General features: G+C 44.9%; 1 protein-coding gene and 1 non-coding gene across 2 annotated transcripts in view; one reads left to right on the top strand and one right to left on the bottom strand.

Moving 5' to 3' along the window:
• Positions 1-17,763, top strand: part of LOC124804730 (UDP-glucosyltransferase 2-like) — a 197,289-nt gene that overhangs the window by 79,382 nt on the left and 100,144 nt on the right. Inside the window, exons 2-3 of the mRNA XM_047265024.1 lie at positions 321-530; positions 10,789-10,967. Coding sequence (XP_047120980.1) covers positions 348-530; positions 10,789-10,967 — 362 coding nt within the window. The 5' untranslated portion in view covers positions 321-347. The remainder of the gene's footprint in view (positions 1-320; positions 531-10,788; positions 10,968-17,763) is intronic.
• Trnas-cga lies at positions 8,381-8,455 on the bottom strand. Its single transcript has one exon. It is a non-coding gene; the product is annotated as a tRNA-Ser (tRNA).

The raw sequence follows: 17,763 nt of genomic DNA, 5'->3' as shown, positions 1-17,763 counted from the left end.
CAAACCTGTCTGAGGACATTTGATTATGCTGTTTTCTTTTAATACCTGGCCTGTTAATGTGCCTTTTATAGTGTTGTCCTTTTTAGTTGCTGTTTTAACCTTGTGCCTCGCAGTGCATTCATAACTTAGTCTGGGCGCTAATGACCACTGCAGTTGTGCGCCCTAAAACCACAAAGAAAGAAACACCCCGCACCAAAAATCATCACCATCACTGGAGGCAAGACAACTGTGTACATATATATTCGTTGCTAGCAATTAAACGTTTAAGTGCTAAGCCTTTGGAAACGTTACGAGCTGTCCGCATAACATTTCTGTTTCAGACTTCGCCTGCGCCTGCCAGACGGGAGATGGGGCTACTGCACGTGGCGCTTTTGTGCCTGCTGGCGCTGGTGGGCGGGTCCTCAGCGTCCAGCATCCTGTTTATCGTGCCGTCGCCCTCCGTCAGCCACACGTACCCCATCAACAAAGTGGTGGAGGCGCTGCTCGACCGCGGCCACCACGTCACGCACCTCACTGCAGATCCAGTCCAGGCGAGCGGGTTGACTTTCCCATTTTCTGTGTTCTGTGTTCTCTTTTTGTTTATTTTAGACTCATTTTTAGAAGGATGAGCGAACGTAATTAGTATTGCGGGGTGTGAGCCCATAATAATCCCGTATTTAAATGCTGGACCAAATAACGAGTTTTAGTGCGTTTTCCGAAACAAGAGTTACTGCGGTGTTTCTTCAGTTTTCATTGTAAAACAAATTTCCATAGGAGGCTACCCGGATGCCTACCTTCATTATACGTGCAGTTCTCATAGCTTTATTCTGACGTTACTCTACCACATAGTGCTGGTCATTTCGCCGCAATCGTGAAGCGAGTAGCAGTTTTCAGTTTATTGATTGCCTTTGTAGGCTTCTACCCCTACCTTTTTACACTACTGGCCGTTAAAATTGTTACACCAAGAAGATGACGTGCTACAGACGTGAAATTTAACCGACAGGAAGAAGATGCTGTGATACGTAAATGATTAGCTTTTCTTCGCATTCACAAAAAGTTGGCGCCGGTGGCGACACCTACAACGTGCTGATACGAGGAAGGGTTCCAACCGATTTCTCATACACAAACAGCAGTTGACGGGCGTTGCCTGGTGAAACGTTGTTGTGATGCCTCGTGTAAGGAGGAGAAATGCGTACCATCACGTTTCCGACTTTGATAAAGGTCGGATTGTAGCCTATCGCGATTGCGGTTTATCGTGACACTGCTGCTCGCATTGGTCGAGATCCAATGACTGTTAGCAGAATGCCGGCCGCGGTGGTCTCGCGGTTAAGGCGCTCAGTCCGGAACCGCGCGACTGCTACGGTCGCAGGTTCGAATCCTGCCTCGGGCATGGATGTGTGTGATGTCCTTAGGTTAGTTAGGTTTAAGTAGTTCTAAGTTCTAGGGGACTGATGACCACAGAAGTTAAGTCCCATAGTGCTCAGAGCCATTTTTTTTTTTTTTTTTTTGTTAGCAGAATATGGAATCGGTGGGTTCAGGAGGGTAATACGGATCGCCGTGCTGGATCCCAACTGCTTCGTATCACTAGCAGTCGAGATGACAGACATGTTATCAGCATGGCTGTAACGGATCATGCAGCCACGTCTCGATCCCTGAGTCAACAGACGGGGACGTTTGCAAGACAACAACCATCTGCACGAACAGTTCGACGACGTTTGCAGCAGCATGGACTATCAGCTCGGAGACCATGGCTGCGGTTACCCTTGACGCTGCATCGCAGACAGGAGCGCCTGCGATGGTGTACTCAACGACGAACCTGGGCGCACGAATGGCAAAACGTCATTTTCTCGGATGAATCCAGATTCTGTTTACAGCATCATGATGTTCGCATCCGTGTTTGGCGACATCGCGGTGAACGCACATTGGAAGCGTGTATTCGTCATCGCCGTACTGGCGTATCACCCGGCGTGATGGTATGGGGTGCCATTGGTTACACGTCTCAGTCACTTCTTGTTCGCATTAACGGCACTTTGAATAGTGGACGTTACATTTCAGATGTGTTACGACCTGTGGCTCTACCCTTCTTTCGATCCCTGTGAAACCCTACATTTTAGTAGGATAATGCACGACCGCACGTTGCAGGTCCTGTACGGGCCTTTCTGGATACAGAAAATGTTCGACTGCTACCCTGGCCAGCACATTCTCCAAATCTCTCACCAATTGAAAACGCCTGGTCAATGGTGGCCGAGCAACTGCCTCGTTACGTGCACAAGCAATCCAAGCTCTGTTTGACTCAATGCCCAGGCGTATCAAGGCCGTTATTACGGCCAGAGGTGGTTGTTCTGGGTACTGATTTCTCAGGATCTATGCATCCAAATTGTGTGAAAATGTAATCACATGTCAGTTCTAGTATAATATATTTGTCCAATGAAAACCCGTTTATCATCTGCATTTCTTCTTGGTGTAGCAATTTTAATGGCGAGTAGTGTAGATTTAAGTGGATAAAAACCATAGCAAATTTAACTAAAATGATCGGAAAGTACAGTGTGCAACAGAACTGAAGGACCGTTTTTGCGAAACGCTGTAATTTCCACACACTGCGATGCAAGTTTGACTCTTGGCTCGAAGGCGCGTACATCCTTCCTGTGTAATGACGCAAGAACGAGGCGCCATGGGACGCCACTCTCGTGAAATCAAGGCCGCAGTTTAGAGGTACATGTGACCCGTCATGGGGGTTAATGATGTCACATTGGCACCAACTTCCACCACAATTCTGCAAACGCAGTCGTGGACATGTCACACGACGAGAAGGTCGTCAGAGCCCCTCTCACGAACATTTCACCTCTTCTTTGGTCGCCTCTGCGGTGGAAGTTAGAACTGCGACGCACAGTGTTGAAATATCGCAGTTATCTTGTGAGTGGGCGATTCCAGATCCACCGCCGCTCAGAACCCTGGCGATATGTGTCACGGATCTACACTACTGGCCATTAAAATTGCTACACCAACAATACATGCGGATGATAAACGGGTTTTCATTGGACAAATATATTATACTAGAACTGACATGTGATTACAATATCAAGCAATTTGGGTCCATAGGTCTTGAGAAATTAGTACCCAGAACAACCAACTCTGGCCGTAATAACGGCCTTGATACGCCTGGGCATTGAGTCAAACAGAGCTTGGATTGCTTGTGCACGTACTGCTGCCCATGCAGCTTCAACACGATACCACAGTTCATCAAGAATAGTGACTGGCGTATTGTGACGAGCCAGTTGCTCGGCCACCAATGTTCAGACGTTTTCAATTAGAGAGAGATCTGGAGAATGTGCTGGCCAGGGCAGCAGTCGAATAATCTCTGTGTGCAGAAAGGCCCGTACAGGACCTGCAACATGCGATCGTCCATTATCCTGCTGAAATGTACGGTTTCGAAGGGCTCAAATGGAGGGTAGAGCCACGGGTCGGAACACATCTGAAATGTAACGTCCCCTATTCAATGTGCCGTCAGTGCGAACAAGAGGTGACCGAGACTTGTAACCAGTGGCACCCCATACCATCACGCCGGGTGATACGCCAGTACGGCGATGACGAATACACGCTTCCAATGTGCGTTCACCGCGATGTCGCCAGACACGGATGCGACCATTATTATGCTGTAAACAGAACCTGGATTCATCCGAAGAAATGACGTTTTGCCATTCGTGCACCCAGGTTCGACGTTGAGTACACCATCGCAGGCGCTCCTGTTTGTGATGCAATGTCAAGGGTAACCACAGCCATGGTCTCCGAGCTGATAGTCCATGCTGCTGCAAACGTCGTCGAACTGTTCGTGCAGTTGGTTGTTGTCTTGCAAACGTCCCCATCTGTTGACTCAGGGATCGAGACGTGGCTGCACGATCCGTTACAGCCATGCGGATAAGATGCCTGGCATCTCGACTGATAGTGATACGAGGCCGTTGGGATCCAGGACGGCGTTCCTTATTACCCTCCTGAACACACCGATTCTATATTCTGCTAACACTCATTGGATCTCGATCAAAGCGAGCAGCAGTGTCGCAATACGATAAATCGGAATCGCGATAGGCTACAATCCGACCATTATCAAAGTCGGATACGTGATGGTACGCATTTCTCCTCCTTACACGAGGCATCACAACAACGTTTCACCAGGCAACGCCCGTCAGCTGCTATTTGTGTACGAGAAATCGATTGGAAACTTTCCTCACGTCAGAACGATGTAGATGTCGCCAGCTGGGCCAACCTTGTGTGAGTGCTCTGAAAAGCTAATCATTTGCATATCATAGCGTATTCTTCCTGTCGGTTAAATTACGCGTCTGCAGCACGTCATCTTCGTGGTGTAGCAATTTTAGTGGCCAGTAGTGTAACATCCATGGTAGAGGCGTCAAAAGAAGGGGTGAAAAGTGGGTAAAACGGGCTATGACGACCTTCGCATCGTGTGACACGTCCGCGGCGGCGTTGGGCGGAATTGTAGTGGAAATTAGAGCCAACGTGACATCGTTAACCCACCTTAATGTCGCGTTGACTTCGGAGCAGTGGCTTTTTCTTCACATGTGTCGACACCTCACCAACTGAAGCGTCCCAGGGCGCCACGCTTTTGCTCCGATACGGAGGAACGTTTGTGTACACTTTTGAGCGAAATGTCTAATTTAAACGTCGCAATAGGTGGGAGTTACGTGGTTTCTAAAACGTGGTCCTTCACGTCTGTCGCGCAGTGCATTTACTTTGGTGTGAAGAACCTGCGCACGGGTAAACAAAGGAACGATAGCACCTGTTACCGATTGTCTGCCAGTAACCCCATAACCTTGTTTCCATTTTCTTAATATAGATTCTTTAATTTTTGTTGCAGTTTCGTAGAAGGCAGAATGAAATTAAAACATCCAGTATCCAAAAAGAAGCAAAGAACATTGCTATAGTCACTGTTGACTCCGGTAGATGTGGTTACGCATACGCCCTCGACCATCTTCTTCGTTTTAAATCTTCATATGTCTGTAGAGAAAGGAACTAGAAGGTGGCAGATAAGGACTCGCCGCGTCGCCGCCGTGGTGCAGTCTTATTCAATTTGTAAACTTCGAGTAATATTAGTAAAGGTCACAAGTAGTTACGGAACATTAATATCTGTCAATTGAAAGAAAAACAGCCCTCGGACACGATTTTTAACAAATTAACCTGGTTTCAACACTGCTAGGAGTGTCTTCCTCAGAATTTAAATCATAGGATGGTCTATATTCTATAACATGGTCACAGAATTATGGCTAAAAACGTATGATAGGGTGTAAGTACGGAATTATCGTAAAAGACTGGCAGTACTTATATGTCATTTATAAAACAATAAATATGCCAAAAGCGCATTAGTCACAAAGATATTTAAGATAATTAAAAACTGTGATAGCGAGCCACTAAGGGCTGCTCGTTACTTGCGTGGTGCAGGTGCAGTGTTGAATCCAGGTTAATTTGTTAAAAATAGTGACCGACGGCTGTTTTTCTTTAAATTGTAACTATTCACGGTCTCTGAACGTGCATCCATGTACAAAATTAATGTCTATCATGCTTCCTCCTGTATGAGGCTATGACACCAAAATTTGCTTTAGAAATGGCGATTAAACATTTCAATTGAAAATGCGATCTTGTATCTGCTTGGAGAATATATTGTGGCAAGTAGTAAAAATTAAATTTATTTACGCCACTGTATAACTGGAAGTTGCCTCCATATGATCACATGTAGAGAGACTCGAGGACTAGGGGAAAAAAGTTGACAAAATTGTCGACACACGAGGAGCATTTAACGGAGCAGCTCTCTATGACTCACAACACAAGAAATAAATCCTTGTGAAATACCATTGGCCTGACTGGAGAAATTGTATCGACTGTGCCCATCTCTCCAACAAAGATGAGGCTTTTTTCGTGTCTGTTTGAAATTAAATGGGTAGACGTTTCGCGGACTGGGTTGCGGAGGTAATCAGGAACCTGCGTTGTTGCGGCCAACAACTACGCCCATCAGGTAATGCATGAAAACGTATAGTCTTGTATAACGAACTCCAGTTGGGCCTATTTATCTAGAATGGAATGAAAGCATTGTAAGAGGCTGAAAATGTCCTTGTTAGTAGCATCTATCAAAAGTACACAACAGAAATGGAAGACCAAAAGGACAAGAGCAATAAGTAACCAAGTGCTGTGTTAAACTATGAGTTAAACAGAGGCAAACCCACATAATTATTGAGTGTGTTGTGCGATATTTTGATCTCTATAGCTTCGTCTATACCACCGTCCCCGCAGCCGTCGGTCCGTTTGATAATGCAAGTCTCATCGAATGCAGTTCGGTGTCCGTTTTCCAGTGCATTCTCCGGTACAGCTGATTTTCCGGGGCAGCCTAAGGCGAAAACATCTTTCATATTCTACGCGGCGCTGTTCAGTAGCGCGGGCGTCTCCAGACACGTGCTCGCCCTGGAATCTCATTAAGTGGAGTAGAACTGTCTTCAGTGATGGGTCACACATGGGGCTGAGCCGACACCCCCGGGATAACAAGGCCGCCCAGCAGTGTTAGTGACGTCACACTAAGCGGCTCATAGTGGACGCAGCAGTCCACGGACACCTCCGTACAGACGCGCCTGGTGCTAACCATTCTGTTCGTCATACAGAAAGGAGCGAACTAATCGACAATTCGAACGAAAGACCAAATTATATATATATTCTTGTAAACAGTATAAAGGTTCATAACGAAATACCGATTACATATACGGGCAGGAATAGGTTCTAGAACTCCTCTGAAAAGTGTTTATCTTCAGTACCAGAATGAACATCAAATTGTCAGGTTTTCTAAATAGAAAAGCACTTTGTTAGTAACAGACAGCAATAATGAGACTTGCGGTTGGTGATTTCTACGTGGAAAAGGAAATAAGCTGTAGAGAGATTGAAAATGGTAAGTAAAGAGAGCCTCAGCCTTTTGCTCACATTCTTACATGTAATGCAATTGGTTGTTTTTCATTTCCTTACCTTTCATAACATTTTAATATTGTTTCAAGAAGTGTATCTTCAATAGCAGAGTGAACTTCAAATTGTCAAGCTTTTCTTAAAGGAAAGAGCAGTCCCTTAGTATCACAGTGCAAGACATAATCTTGTGTTCAGTGATGTCTATGTTAAAAGGAGAATATTTGATATCTATCTTTTGTTTCCATTCTTTATTACTGGGGATACACTTGTAAAAATTCTTGAAAAGAGCTGTCACCATGAACATATGTGTAAATTCACAATAGTCAGGTGTTTTATGAGATAAAGCGAACTCTTGTTACCTTATTGTAAACGAAAGTTGTGAGGGTTTTGCTATGTATGACAGTGTTTAAGATAATTTACTTTCCGTGTAATACCTTGAAAATGTTAAGTCCTGCTGTCAGTTGGCACTTGTCACCACCTGTATGCGAGTTTTAAAGCTAAATAGTGTTCTGACAATTATAAAATAGTGGCAAAGTTCCTCAATCGATTAAACTTATTCCTGCCCGTATATGTAATCGGTATTTCGTTATGAACCTTTATACTGTTTACAAGAATATATATATAATTTGGTCTTTGGTTCGAATTATAGTTCGCTCCTTTCTGTATGGCGGACAGAAGATCGTTAGCACCAGGCGCGTCTGTACGGAGGTGTCCGTGGACTGCTGCGTCGGCTATGGGCCGCTTAGTGTGACGTCACTAACACTGCTGGGCGGCCTTGTTATCCCGGGGGTGTCGGCTGAGCCCTCACGACCAGCGAAGGCGTGTCTGGAGGCACCCCGCAGAGCCGTGGTACAGCAACACGACTGTCGCCCGCCGTACGGCCAAATAGACAGGAGTGATGGTCTGGGCTGCCATTTTCTTTTTTTTTTTTTTGGTAGCAGAACCGCTTTGTGTGTCACACACGGCATCCTTACAACACAGCGGTACGTCAACTACATTCTACACCCCGTTTAATTGCCCTTCATGGCATGCCATTATGGGCTTACATTTCAGCAAGATAGTGCCCGCCTACATACGGCGAGAGTTTCTACTGTTTGTCTTCGTACTTTCGTGCTTGCAGGATCTCTCCCCAACTGAGACTGATTGGACCGTTATAGACGGAGACCGGCAACCATCTCGGGATTTTGATGACCTGATGCGACAATTGGAGAGAATTTGACACGGTATCCCCCAAGAGGAGATCCCACAACTGGGTCAATCAATGCGAAGCCGAATAACTGCTTGCAAAAGGGACAGACGGGGGGCCCAACGCGGTATTGACGTGCTCATTCTGTGAAGCCTTTTCTCTTGAATAAAACATTCAATTTCCTAAAATTGTGGTAATCTGGACTGAGATTTTCACTCTGCAGCGGGCTGTGCGCTGATATGAAACTTCCTGCCAGATTAAAACTGTGTGCCGGACCGAGATTCGAACTCGGGACCTTTGCCTTTCGCGGGCAAGTGCTCTACCAACTGAGCTACCCAAGCACGACTCACGTCCCCTCCTCACAGCTTTATTTCTGCCAGTATCTCGTCTCCTACCTTCCAAACTTTACAGAAGCTCTCCTGCGAACCTTGCAGAACTAGCACTCCTGAAAGAAAGAGCACTTGCCTGCGAAAGGCAAAGGTCCCGAGTTCGAGTCTCGGTCCAGCACACAGTTACAATCTGCCAGGAAGTTTCTTGTAGTAATCTGTCCGTACATGTACATAACATTTACCCATTTTCATCGCATTCGGATAATTCCTCCGTGGTGCATCGCTGTTTTTTACCTGACTGTTTTCTGAGGCGTCACGGAATCGTCGGTATATTAATGTGCGTGTGACTGTGTGGGGAGGGGGGGGGGGGGGGGAGAGGGGGAGGCAGGGAGGAGGTGGAGGGGGATAAAAATTGTAGAGGGACGCCAAGGCTTCACTGCATTAAGCAGGTAGAAATGCATTCGCAGAGATTAGGAGGCTTGGAAACGACAGACTAAATTGCAGAGCTGTATGAAACCAGTCTTCTAACTGAAGAGCACAACAGCAACAAGCATTACGAACGCTGGTAAACCGAATGACTGGGATAGAGGCAGACACTTTTCACTTTGTTATCCTAAACTACAGTAATACTCTATTCACAAATAGTTCGTACACAAGTTAAATGAGGGGCTACGATTTATTGGCTCCGTTTTGCCATATCTTAATCCGTTTGATCATACTTTTACTGACCACTCGACCGCCACCCTCCGCTCAACTGGCTTTTACAGCAGCTACTCATTACGTCTTCTGACCGTCTACCGATTGTGCATTTTGTTTGACCACCCCCCTTTTGTGGCAGTCATATACTGTTCTCTTCTCCCATCCGTAACTACGAAGGTAATCCCAAAAGTAAGGTCTCCTGTTTTTTATAAGTACAGAACTCTGTTTATGTAGCAGTTGGTCACACTGTTATGAAGAGTACTTCATGTCCTACGTGTAAACATGCGCACGCCTCGCTGAGGCGCTCAGTCTTGGCTTGGCAGCCGTCGAGGATGGAGCTCCCGTTGGATATTACAGCCACCAAGTGCCAATTGCGCGCAGTTATTCGGTTTTTGAATGAAAAGCGCACTGCGCCGATTGAAATCCATCGCCAATTGACGGAAGTGTATGGTGGGTCGTGCATGGATGTCAAAAATGTTTGTAAATAGTGCAGAGAATTTGCAGCTGGTCGGACCGAAATTCACGACGAACAAAGGAGCGGGAGACCGTCAATTTCTGAGGAGACAGTGTTGAAGGATGAGAAAAGCATGCGTGAAGATCAGCGAATCACCTTGGATGATATCTGCGCGTTGGTTCCTGAGGTTTCCCGAAGCACCGCTCACAGAATTTTAACGGAAACGTTGAACTACTGGAAGGTGTGCGCAAGATGGGTGCCACGCATGCTGACTGAGGACCACATGCGGCAACGAGTTGATCCTTCCCGTGCGTTTCTTCACCGCCTTGCAGCCGAACAGGACAACTTTCTGGACTCAATTGTCACGGGTCAGGAAACCTGAGCATACCACTTTACACCTGAGACCAAGCAATAATCACGCCAGTGGCGGCATCCTTCTTCGCCAAAGCCGCGGAAATTCACACAAACGCAGTCTGCCGGTAAAGTCATGACAACCGTTTCTTGGGATAGGAAAGGGGTCTTGTTGGTCGACTTTATGCCCACTGGGACCACACTTAACGCTGACAGGTACTGTGAGACTCCGAAAAAACTCGAACGGCAATTCAGTACCGGAGAAGAGGAATGTTGAGCAAGGGCGTACACATTCTCCATGACAACGCTCGCCCACACATCGCTCGGCAAACAGTTGCTCTTCTGCAACAGTTTCAGTGGAACATAATCATCCACCCACCCTGTAGTCCTGACTTAGCGCCCAGTCACTATCACCTGTTCCCTGGGTTAAAAGAACATTTGGCCGGAAAGCGATTCAGCTCCGACGACGACGTGAAAGAAGAGGTTCATAACTTTCTGAACAGCATGGCGGCGAGCTGGTATGACATGGGCAAACAAAAACTGCCACAGCGTCTACAAAAATGCATCGACAGAAATGGTGATTATGTCGAAAAGTAGCTAAATGGTCAAGCTGTAAACTGATGTAAACCATTGCAGAAATAAACAGGTCTGTGTAGTTAAAAAAAGAATAGGAGACCTTACTTTTGGGATTACCCTCGTATTAATTTACGAAACTAAATTCCTTATTTCCTCACCTACTTCCTTTTGCTTTGTAAGATATTTAAAATTACTTAACCGACGCTACGAGATGAGTTATTTGTGCAAGTTCACATAAATAACCGTTACTGTATCACTTTGTGCAGGTAAGCAATGAAAACTACACGCTGTTGGACGTCTCTTCTGCTTACTCCCTCATGAGAGGGGTCAACGCGTCGCTGATCGCTGACTCCTCGCCTATAGTGAGGGCGCAGATGTACCACGGAATCGGCGTCGAGTTCTGTCACCATGAATTGAATTTGCCTCGGGTGAAGGAATGGGTAAGGTGAGTTCACGCCTATGTAATGCTACAACCGTCTCTCGAGCTTTAAAATTTCGGGAAAGTAACATCAGCAACATCTCACGGCACTGACAGTGAAGCAACGTACGTTGTGATGTAGTCAGTAGCGACAGCTGTGCCTGATGACGAATGCAACCCCACTCCCAGCCGCTAGATGCAGCTTGTATGGACTAAGTAGTTTATTGTTTCCGAATCTCTGCATCTTATATTGAAATTAAGTTGGAAATGATAACCTCCTAACTAAAATCGTGTCTTGCACACGGACCGAACTGTGTGCAGATGTCACAATATATTCGTTTTGGAGCCAGTTGCAGATTTGTTCTCTTAGGGCCCCTCTGCTTTCCACTCGCTGTTCAGAACATCTCTTACGAGGAGAACAGAGCAAGTGCCATAATCCGATTTCTCAGAAACTTCGCCCAATGGAAGAGGAATCAAAATAAACCAACACGTGTCTCGGCTTATCCGTAATACTCGGCCATTTCACAGAAAACCACGATCAAAGTGTTATACGTAATTTGTATACCTTATAGAGCGCGAAAGTGTCAGCTCAAACTGTACCGCAGTGGTTGGTGTTGTGGTCTCTCACTTCTGCACGTCATGTTCGAAACCTGATCATTTTATTTATTTAATTTCGTTTCATTTATCTCTCCATGACCTTAGAAGGTTATTACATGAATGTTTGTTATCAAGTTAGAGGATACAAGGATGTTATGTTAACTGTAAAATTACGACAATGTTTCACAGTAAGTGTCATACGTTTATTACAACCCGCGTCCAGTCATCATTATTTAGGTTCTCGGTGATTTCCCTAAATCGCTTTAGGAAAATGCTGGGAGGCTCCTTTGAAAGGGCACGGCCGACTTCCTTCCCCATCCTTCCATAATCCGATTGGACCGATGACCTCGCTGTTTGATCCCGACCCACCAAATCAACCAACCATTTATCACATATGTGTGTCTATGATATTTTCAAGAGTTACAAAGCTTTTCAATTCTCCTATTCTTGTATTTCATTCTTGTATCAGATCCTATTATTAATTCTTAATTTTTATTCTTGTGTCTATTCTTCAGGAAGATTCGATGCATTCCCTTGCATTATACCGATCGTGGAAACATTCGAAACATAGAAGTTCCAAACATCACGAGCATCGGTAGAAGGCAGGTTACCCACAGTGACATTTCTTCGCATGTATCGCACTAGAGAAAAAAACCTCGCGAAAAACCACGCATAACGGACAAATTTTACCGACAACTGGCGCTTGCAACTGATCGTGAATCAAGGCTCACTACAGGAATTTCACCAAAAACAATTTCAAATAATTTTTTCATTCGTTTATTGTGATCTTACTTTTTCAAAATTTACATATTTATCAGATATACAACTAGTGGACAAATAAGGACAAAGTTATTTCAATATGTATTAGAAAACATCCGTGGAGTAATCTTCTACGGACTTGGGTAGACAGATGAAAAACTTAAGTAAAAATCGTAACCGGCTTTCGAAAACGGACCGCAAAAACTTGAGGCTGTGACACTAGTCTCCATGATAGCGCTTCCGTTGAGCCATGCACATGCTAAAAGGCACAAACAGTACCTCGAAAACTTTGACCTTCATTTTCTCAGAAACTGCCGAGTATCCACGGAAAGTCCGAGACAGGTGTTCGCTTATTTTGACCCCTCTTCCACTGATTTAAGTTACTGGCAAATTGGTGATGACACTTGCTGTGTTTTCCACGTTACTTAAACACTCTTCAGTACCAACCAGTCAGTCTTCCGTTTACTTCTGTTACTAAGGCTGTTAAGTTTATCAATGAATGGCTTTCCATTAGATGTTACCAATATCGAATTTTGCTGTAGAAATTAGAACATCGTGAGTTATATAGTGCAACACTTTAATAAAATCACTAAATTTGTACGCAATCAAATGCTTATCAAGGTAGGTAGTAAAGGCGCGCCTTGAGACCATACTAATGTTCGGAAGAGACAGACAAGAATATGGATCACTACCAAATAAGCGAAATAAGAAACTACACAACAAGCATATGAAAGTCGCTTAAGAGAAAAATGGGCTCCCTTGGACACATTAGAAGCATGTCGTCAGGGCTGCTACTGAAGAGAACTCAGGGTTATGGCTATGTTGAGAGAGAGGAAATAAAAACTAATGTACATGAGGAAGGATTTAGAAGAACGTAATATTACTCGGGGAAAGATTCTGCGGTATACAGGCTTATAGGAAGCCCATCAAAGAAATCGAGTGACTGGACTGTGCGAATTTGAGCGTTGGTAATGTCCGCAGATTTCGTTTCGCGAGGAGCCTGGTTGATATCTCCGTCAGGAATCCAGAGATCAGTTGAAGCGAATGCCGCGGCAGCAAAAACAGGAGGACAAGGGCTAATTTCTTCTTCACTCTTGTTCCACCCCATATTGTGCCCGGTCTCTAACGAAATCATCCCCGACGTGATGATGAGCTTAATATTTCTTTTTCTTTTCAAAGAAACTCGAAGAGTATTTCAACTAGTTTCTTTTTCTTTTTATTTTCTTGAACACTGTTCCAACTTGATTTACTTAGTGGAAATTTTCCTTAAATGTTAGTGAGCACTGGCCGGAGCAATTTATGATTATAAGTTTCAAGCAATGTCAATAAACAAGAGTCCGGTTACAACGTGTATGGTAAAATACTGGGGTTTATGGTGTCGTTTAAAGTAGTGAGGCGTTTCTAAGAAGCAATATGAAGTGGACAAGCCGGCCGGAGTGGCCGAGCGGTTCTAGGCGCTTCAGTTTGGAACTGCGCGACCGCTACGGTCGCAGATTCGAATCCTGCCTCGGGCATGGATGTGTATGAAGTCCGTAGGTTGGTTAGGTTTAAGTAGTTCTAAGTTGTAGGGGACTGATAACCTCAGCTGTTAAGTCCCATAGTGCTCAGACCAATTTGAACCATTTTTGAAGTGGACAAAACACCTTAAATCAGTAGCAGGGAAAGCGAATGAAAGACTATGATTTCTCAGTAGGATTCTCGGAATGTGCAGTCCATCTGTAAAGGGAACACGATATAAGACGCAAATGTGTCCTGATCTAGGGCACTGCTCCAATATTTGGTATCCTTATCAGTTTTGTTTAACTCCAGGCGTTGTATCAGTGTAGGTAATATTAAAATGTAGCCTTGATGTTCATTGAATCCCAGGAAAGTGAGCTGTTCTCTTGAAACCTTGTTGGATAAATGCTGACTGTAGGCTGACGAAGTCAAATAATTTACTGCCTCCATTGTAATTCACACGTAGAATAATATTAGATGTGTACTGTGACATGTTGACAGTCATTTCTCCCTGCTCCAACGTACAGTAGATGGCTCTGAGCACTATGGGACTTAACATCTGCGGTTATCAGTCCCCTAGAACTTAGAACTACTTAAACCTAACTAACCTAAGGACATCACACACATCCATGCCCGAGGCAGGATTCGAATCTGTGACTGTAGCGGTCGCTCGGTTCCAGACTGTAGTGCCTAAAACGGCTCGGTCACAACGGCCGGCTCCAACGTACAACACTCCCCTTGTGTTACATGTTACTTGCACCAGTGTCTATTTGTAATAGACAGACCGTACACGAGAGAATAACTTTCTCAAAAGAACACGCAACTAATATCTTGTAAAGACGCCCCTCTCGCAGCAGACGATAGCACGAGGTCATGGCCTCGTTGACATGTTGTAGCGCTGTTAAGTTTAAACTGTGGCAAAGTGCGGAGCTAATCTGTGGTAAACAGCCCGCCATGTCTTTTAAGGGAAGCCATGTTTTATTACGGTCTGTAAGTTGTGCCACAGAATCGTTTTCAGACAAAATTATTTCTGTACTTTGTTTATAGTCCCACGTTTCACTTGCTGGTACATTAATCGAGTAGTGGCTAATATTTGCATCCGGTCACGGCATGTTTAATAATGTGAAGTTTTCATATCGGTTGGTTGGTCGCGATCATTTACTTTGTCCGTCACCCAGATATTCTCACTAATAAACAATACTATTTCACACCAGTTGTTAGTTTCTACAACACTATTGTTTAGTGCGGTTGCCTCCACCGAACCGTGAACCAGCAGTATTTCCCACGACATTTAACACAGCTGAAAAGAGCAGCCCTGGATACCACTGCCCGCCGTGGTTCCAGCTGCCAAACTGACGCTACCAGTTAAGATACCGGAGTTCGTGCCAACACGACTGAGCTTCTGGTTGGAGCGTTTCTGCCAATCGCAGGAGAGGAAATTTCCGTGCTACATGTACAGGGTTATTACAAATGACTGAAGCGATTTCACAACTCTACAATAACTTTATTATTTGAGATATTTTCAGAATGCTTTGCATACACATACAAAAACTCAAAAAGTTTTTTTAGGCATTCACAAATGTTCGATAGGTGCCCCTTTAGTGATTCGGCAGACATCAAGCCGATAATCAAGTTCCTCCCACACTCGGCGCAGCATGTCCCCATCAATGAGTTCGAAAGCATCGTTGATGCGAGCTCGCAGTTCTGGCACGTTTCTTGGTAGAGGAGGTTTAAACACTGAATCTTTCACATAACCCCACAGAAAGAAATCGCATGGGGTTAAGTCGGGAGAGCGTGGAGGCCATGACATGAATTGCTGATCATGATCTCCACCACGACCGATCCATCGGTTTTCCAATCTCCTGTTTAAGAAATGCCGAACATCATGATGGAAGTGCGGTGGAGCCCCATCCTGTTGAAAGATGAAGTCGGCGCTGTCGGTCTCCAGTTGTGGCATGAGCCAATTTTCCAGCATGTCCAGATACACGTGTCCTGTAACGTTTTTTTCGCAGAAGAAAAAGGGGCCGTAAACTTTAAACCGTGAGATTGCACAAAACACGTTAACTTTTGGTGAATTGCGAATTTGCTGCACGAATGCGTGAGGATTCTCTACCGCCCAGATTCGCACATTGTGTCTGTTCACTTCACCATTAAGAAAAAATGTTACTTCATCACTGAAAACAAGTTTCGCACTGAACGCATCCTCTTCCATGAGCTGTTGCAACCGCGCCGAAAATTCAAAGCGTTTGACTTTGTCATTGGGTGTCAGGGCTTGTAGCAATTGTAAACGGTAAGGCTTGTGCTTTAGCCTTTTCCGTAAGATTTTCCAAACCGTCGGCTGTGGTACGTTTAGCTCCCTGCTTGCTTTATTCGTCGACTTCCGCGGGCTACGCGTGAAACTAGCCTGCACGCGTGCAACCGTTTCTTCGCTCACTGCAGGCCGACCCGTTGATTTCCCCTTACAGAGGCATCCAGAAGCTTTAAACTGCGCATACCATCGCCGAATGGAGTTAGCAGTTGGTGGATCTTTGTTGAACTTCGTCCCGAAGTGTCGTTGCACTGTCATGACTGACTGATGTGAGTGCATTTCAAGCACGACATACGCTTTCTCGGCTCCTGTCGCCATTTTGTCTCACTGCCCTCTCGAGAGCTCTGGCGGCAGAAACCTGAAGTGCGGCTTCAGCCGAACAAAACTTTGAGTTTTTCTACGTATCTGTAGTGTGTTGTGACCATATGTCAATGAATGGAGCTACAGTGAATTTATGAAATCGCTTCAATCATTTGTAATAGCCCTGTATATAGTGGAGCCTTGCTTATCTAATAGCAAGCGAGAATGTTGTTCCACGTGGGGGACACCGCACCATGTCAGCAAAACGCCGTGTTGCAACTGCCACGTGTGCTGCCTAGACCTTAGGGTTTGTGACATATTGCACCGTATTACTAACATTCGATATCCATTTTTACAAAAGTGTTACACATCTTCTCTTCCTCACTCTCTCCGCCACCCTTCATTTTTTGTCAAAATTGCGATTTCTCACAGACAATAAAAATTTGTACAGAAACCAGATGGCAGTTATAAGAGTCGAGGGACATGAAAGGAAAGCAGTGGTTGGGAAGGGAGTAAGACAGGGTTGTAGCCTCTCCCCGATGTTGTTCAATCTGTATATTGAGCAAGCAGTAAAGGAAACAAAAGAAAAATTCGGAGTAGGTATTAAAATTCATGGCGAAGAAATAAAAACTTTGAGGTTCGCCGATGACATTGTAATTCTGTCAGAGACAGCAAAGGACTTGGAAGAGCAGTTGAACGGAATGGACAGTGTCTTGAAAGGGGGATATAAGATGAACATCAACAAAAGCAAAACAAGGATAATGGAATGTAGTCTAATTAAGTCGGGTGATGCTGAGGGAATTAGATTAGGAAATGAGGCACTTAAAGTAGTAAAGGAGTTTTGCTATTTGGGGAGCAAAATAACTGATGATGGTCGAAGTAGAGAGGATATAAAATGTAGGCTGGCAATGGCAAGGAAAGCGTTTCTGAAGAAGAGAAATTTGTTAACATCGAGTATAGATTTAAGTGTCAGGAAGTCATTTCTGAAAGTATTCGTATGGAGTGTAGCCATGTATGGAAGTGAAACATGGACGATAAATAGTTTGGACAAGAAGAGAATAGAAGCTTTCGAAATGTGGTGCTACAGAAGAATGCTGAAGATTAGATGGGTAGATCACATAACTAATGAGGAAGTCTTGAATAGGATTGGGGAGAAGAGAAGTTTGTGGCACAACTTGACCAGAAGAAGGGATCGGTTGGTAGGACATGTTCTGAGGCATGAAGGGATCACCAATTTAGTATTGGAGGGCAGCGTGGAGGGTAAAAATCGTAGAGGGAGACCAAGAGATGAATACACTAAGCAGATTCAGAAGGATGTAGGTTGCAGTAGGTACTGGGAGATGAAAAAGCTTGCGCAGGATA

The sequence above is a fragment of the Schistocerca piceifrons genome, chromosome 7 (genome assembly GCF_021461385.2).
Source record: "Schistocerca piceifrons isolate TAMUIC-IGC-003096 chromosome 7, iqSchPice1.1, whole genome shotgun sequence".
NCBI lineage: Eukaryota > Metazoa > Arthropoda > Insecta > Orthoptera > Acrididae > Schistocerca > Schistocerca piceifrons.
This window is presented reverse-complemented; position numbering and strand designations above follow the sequence as displayed.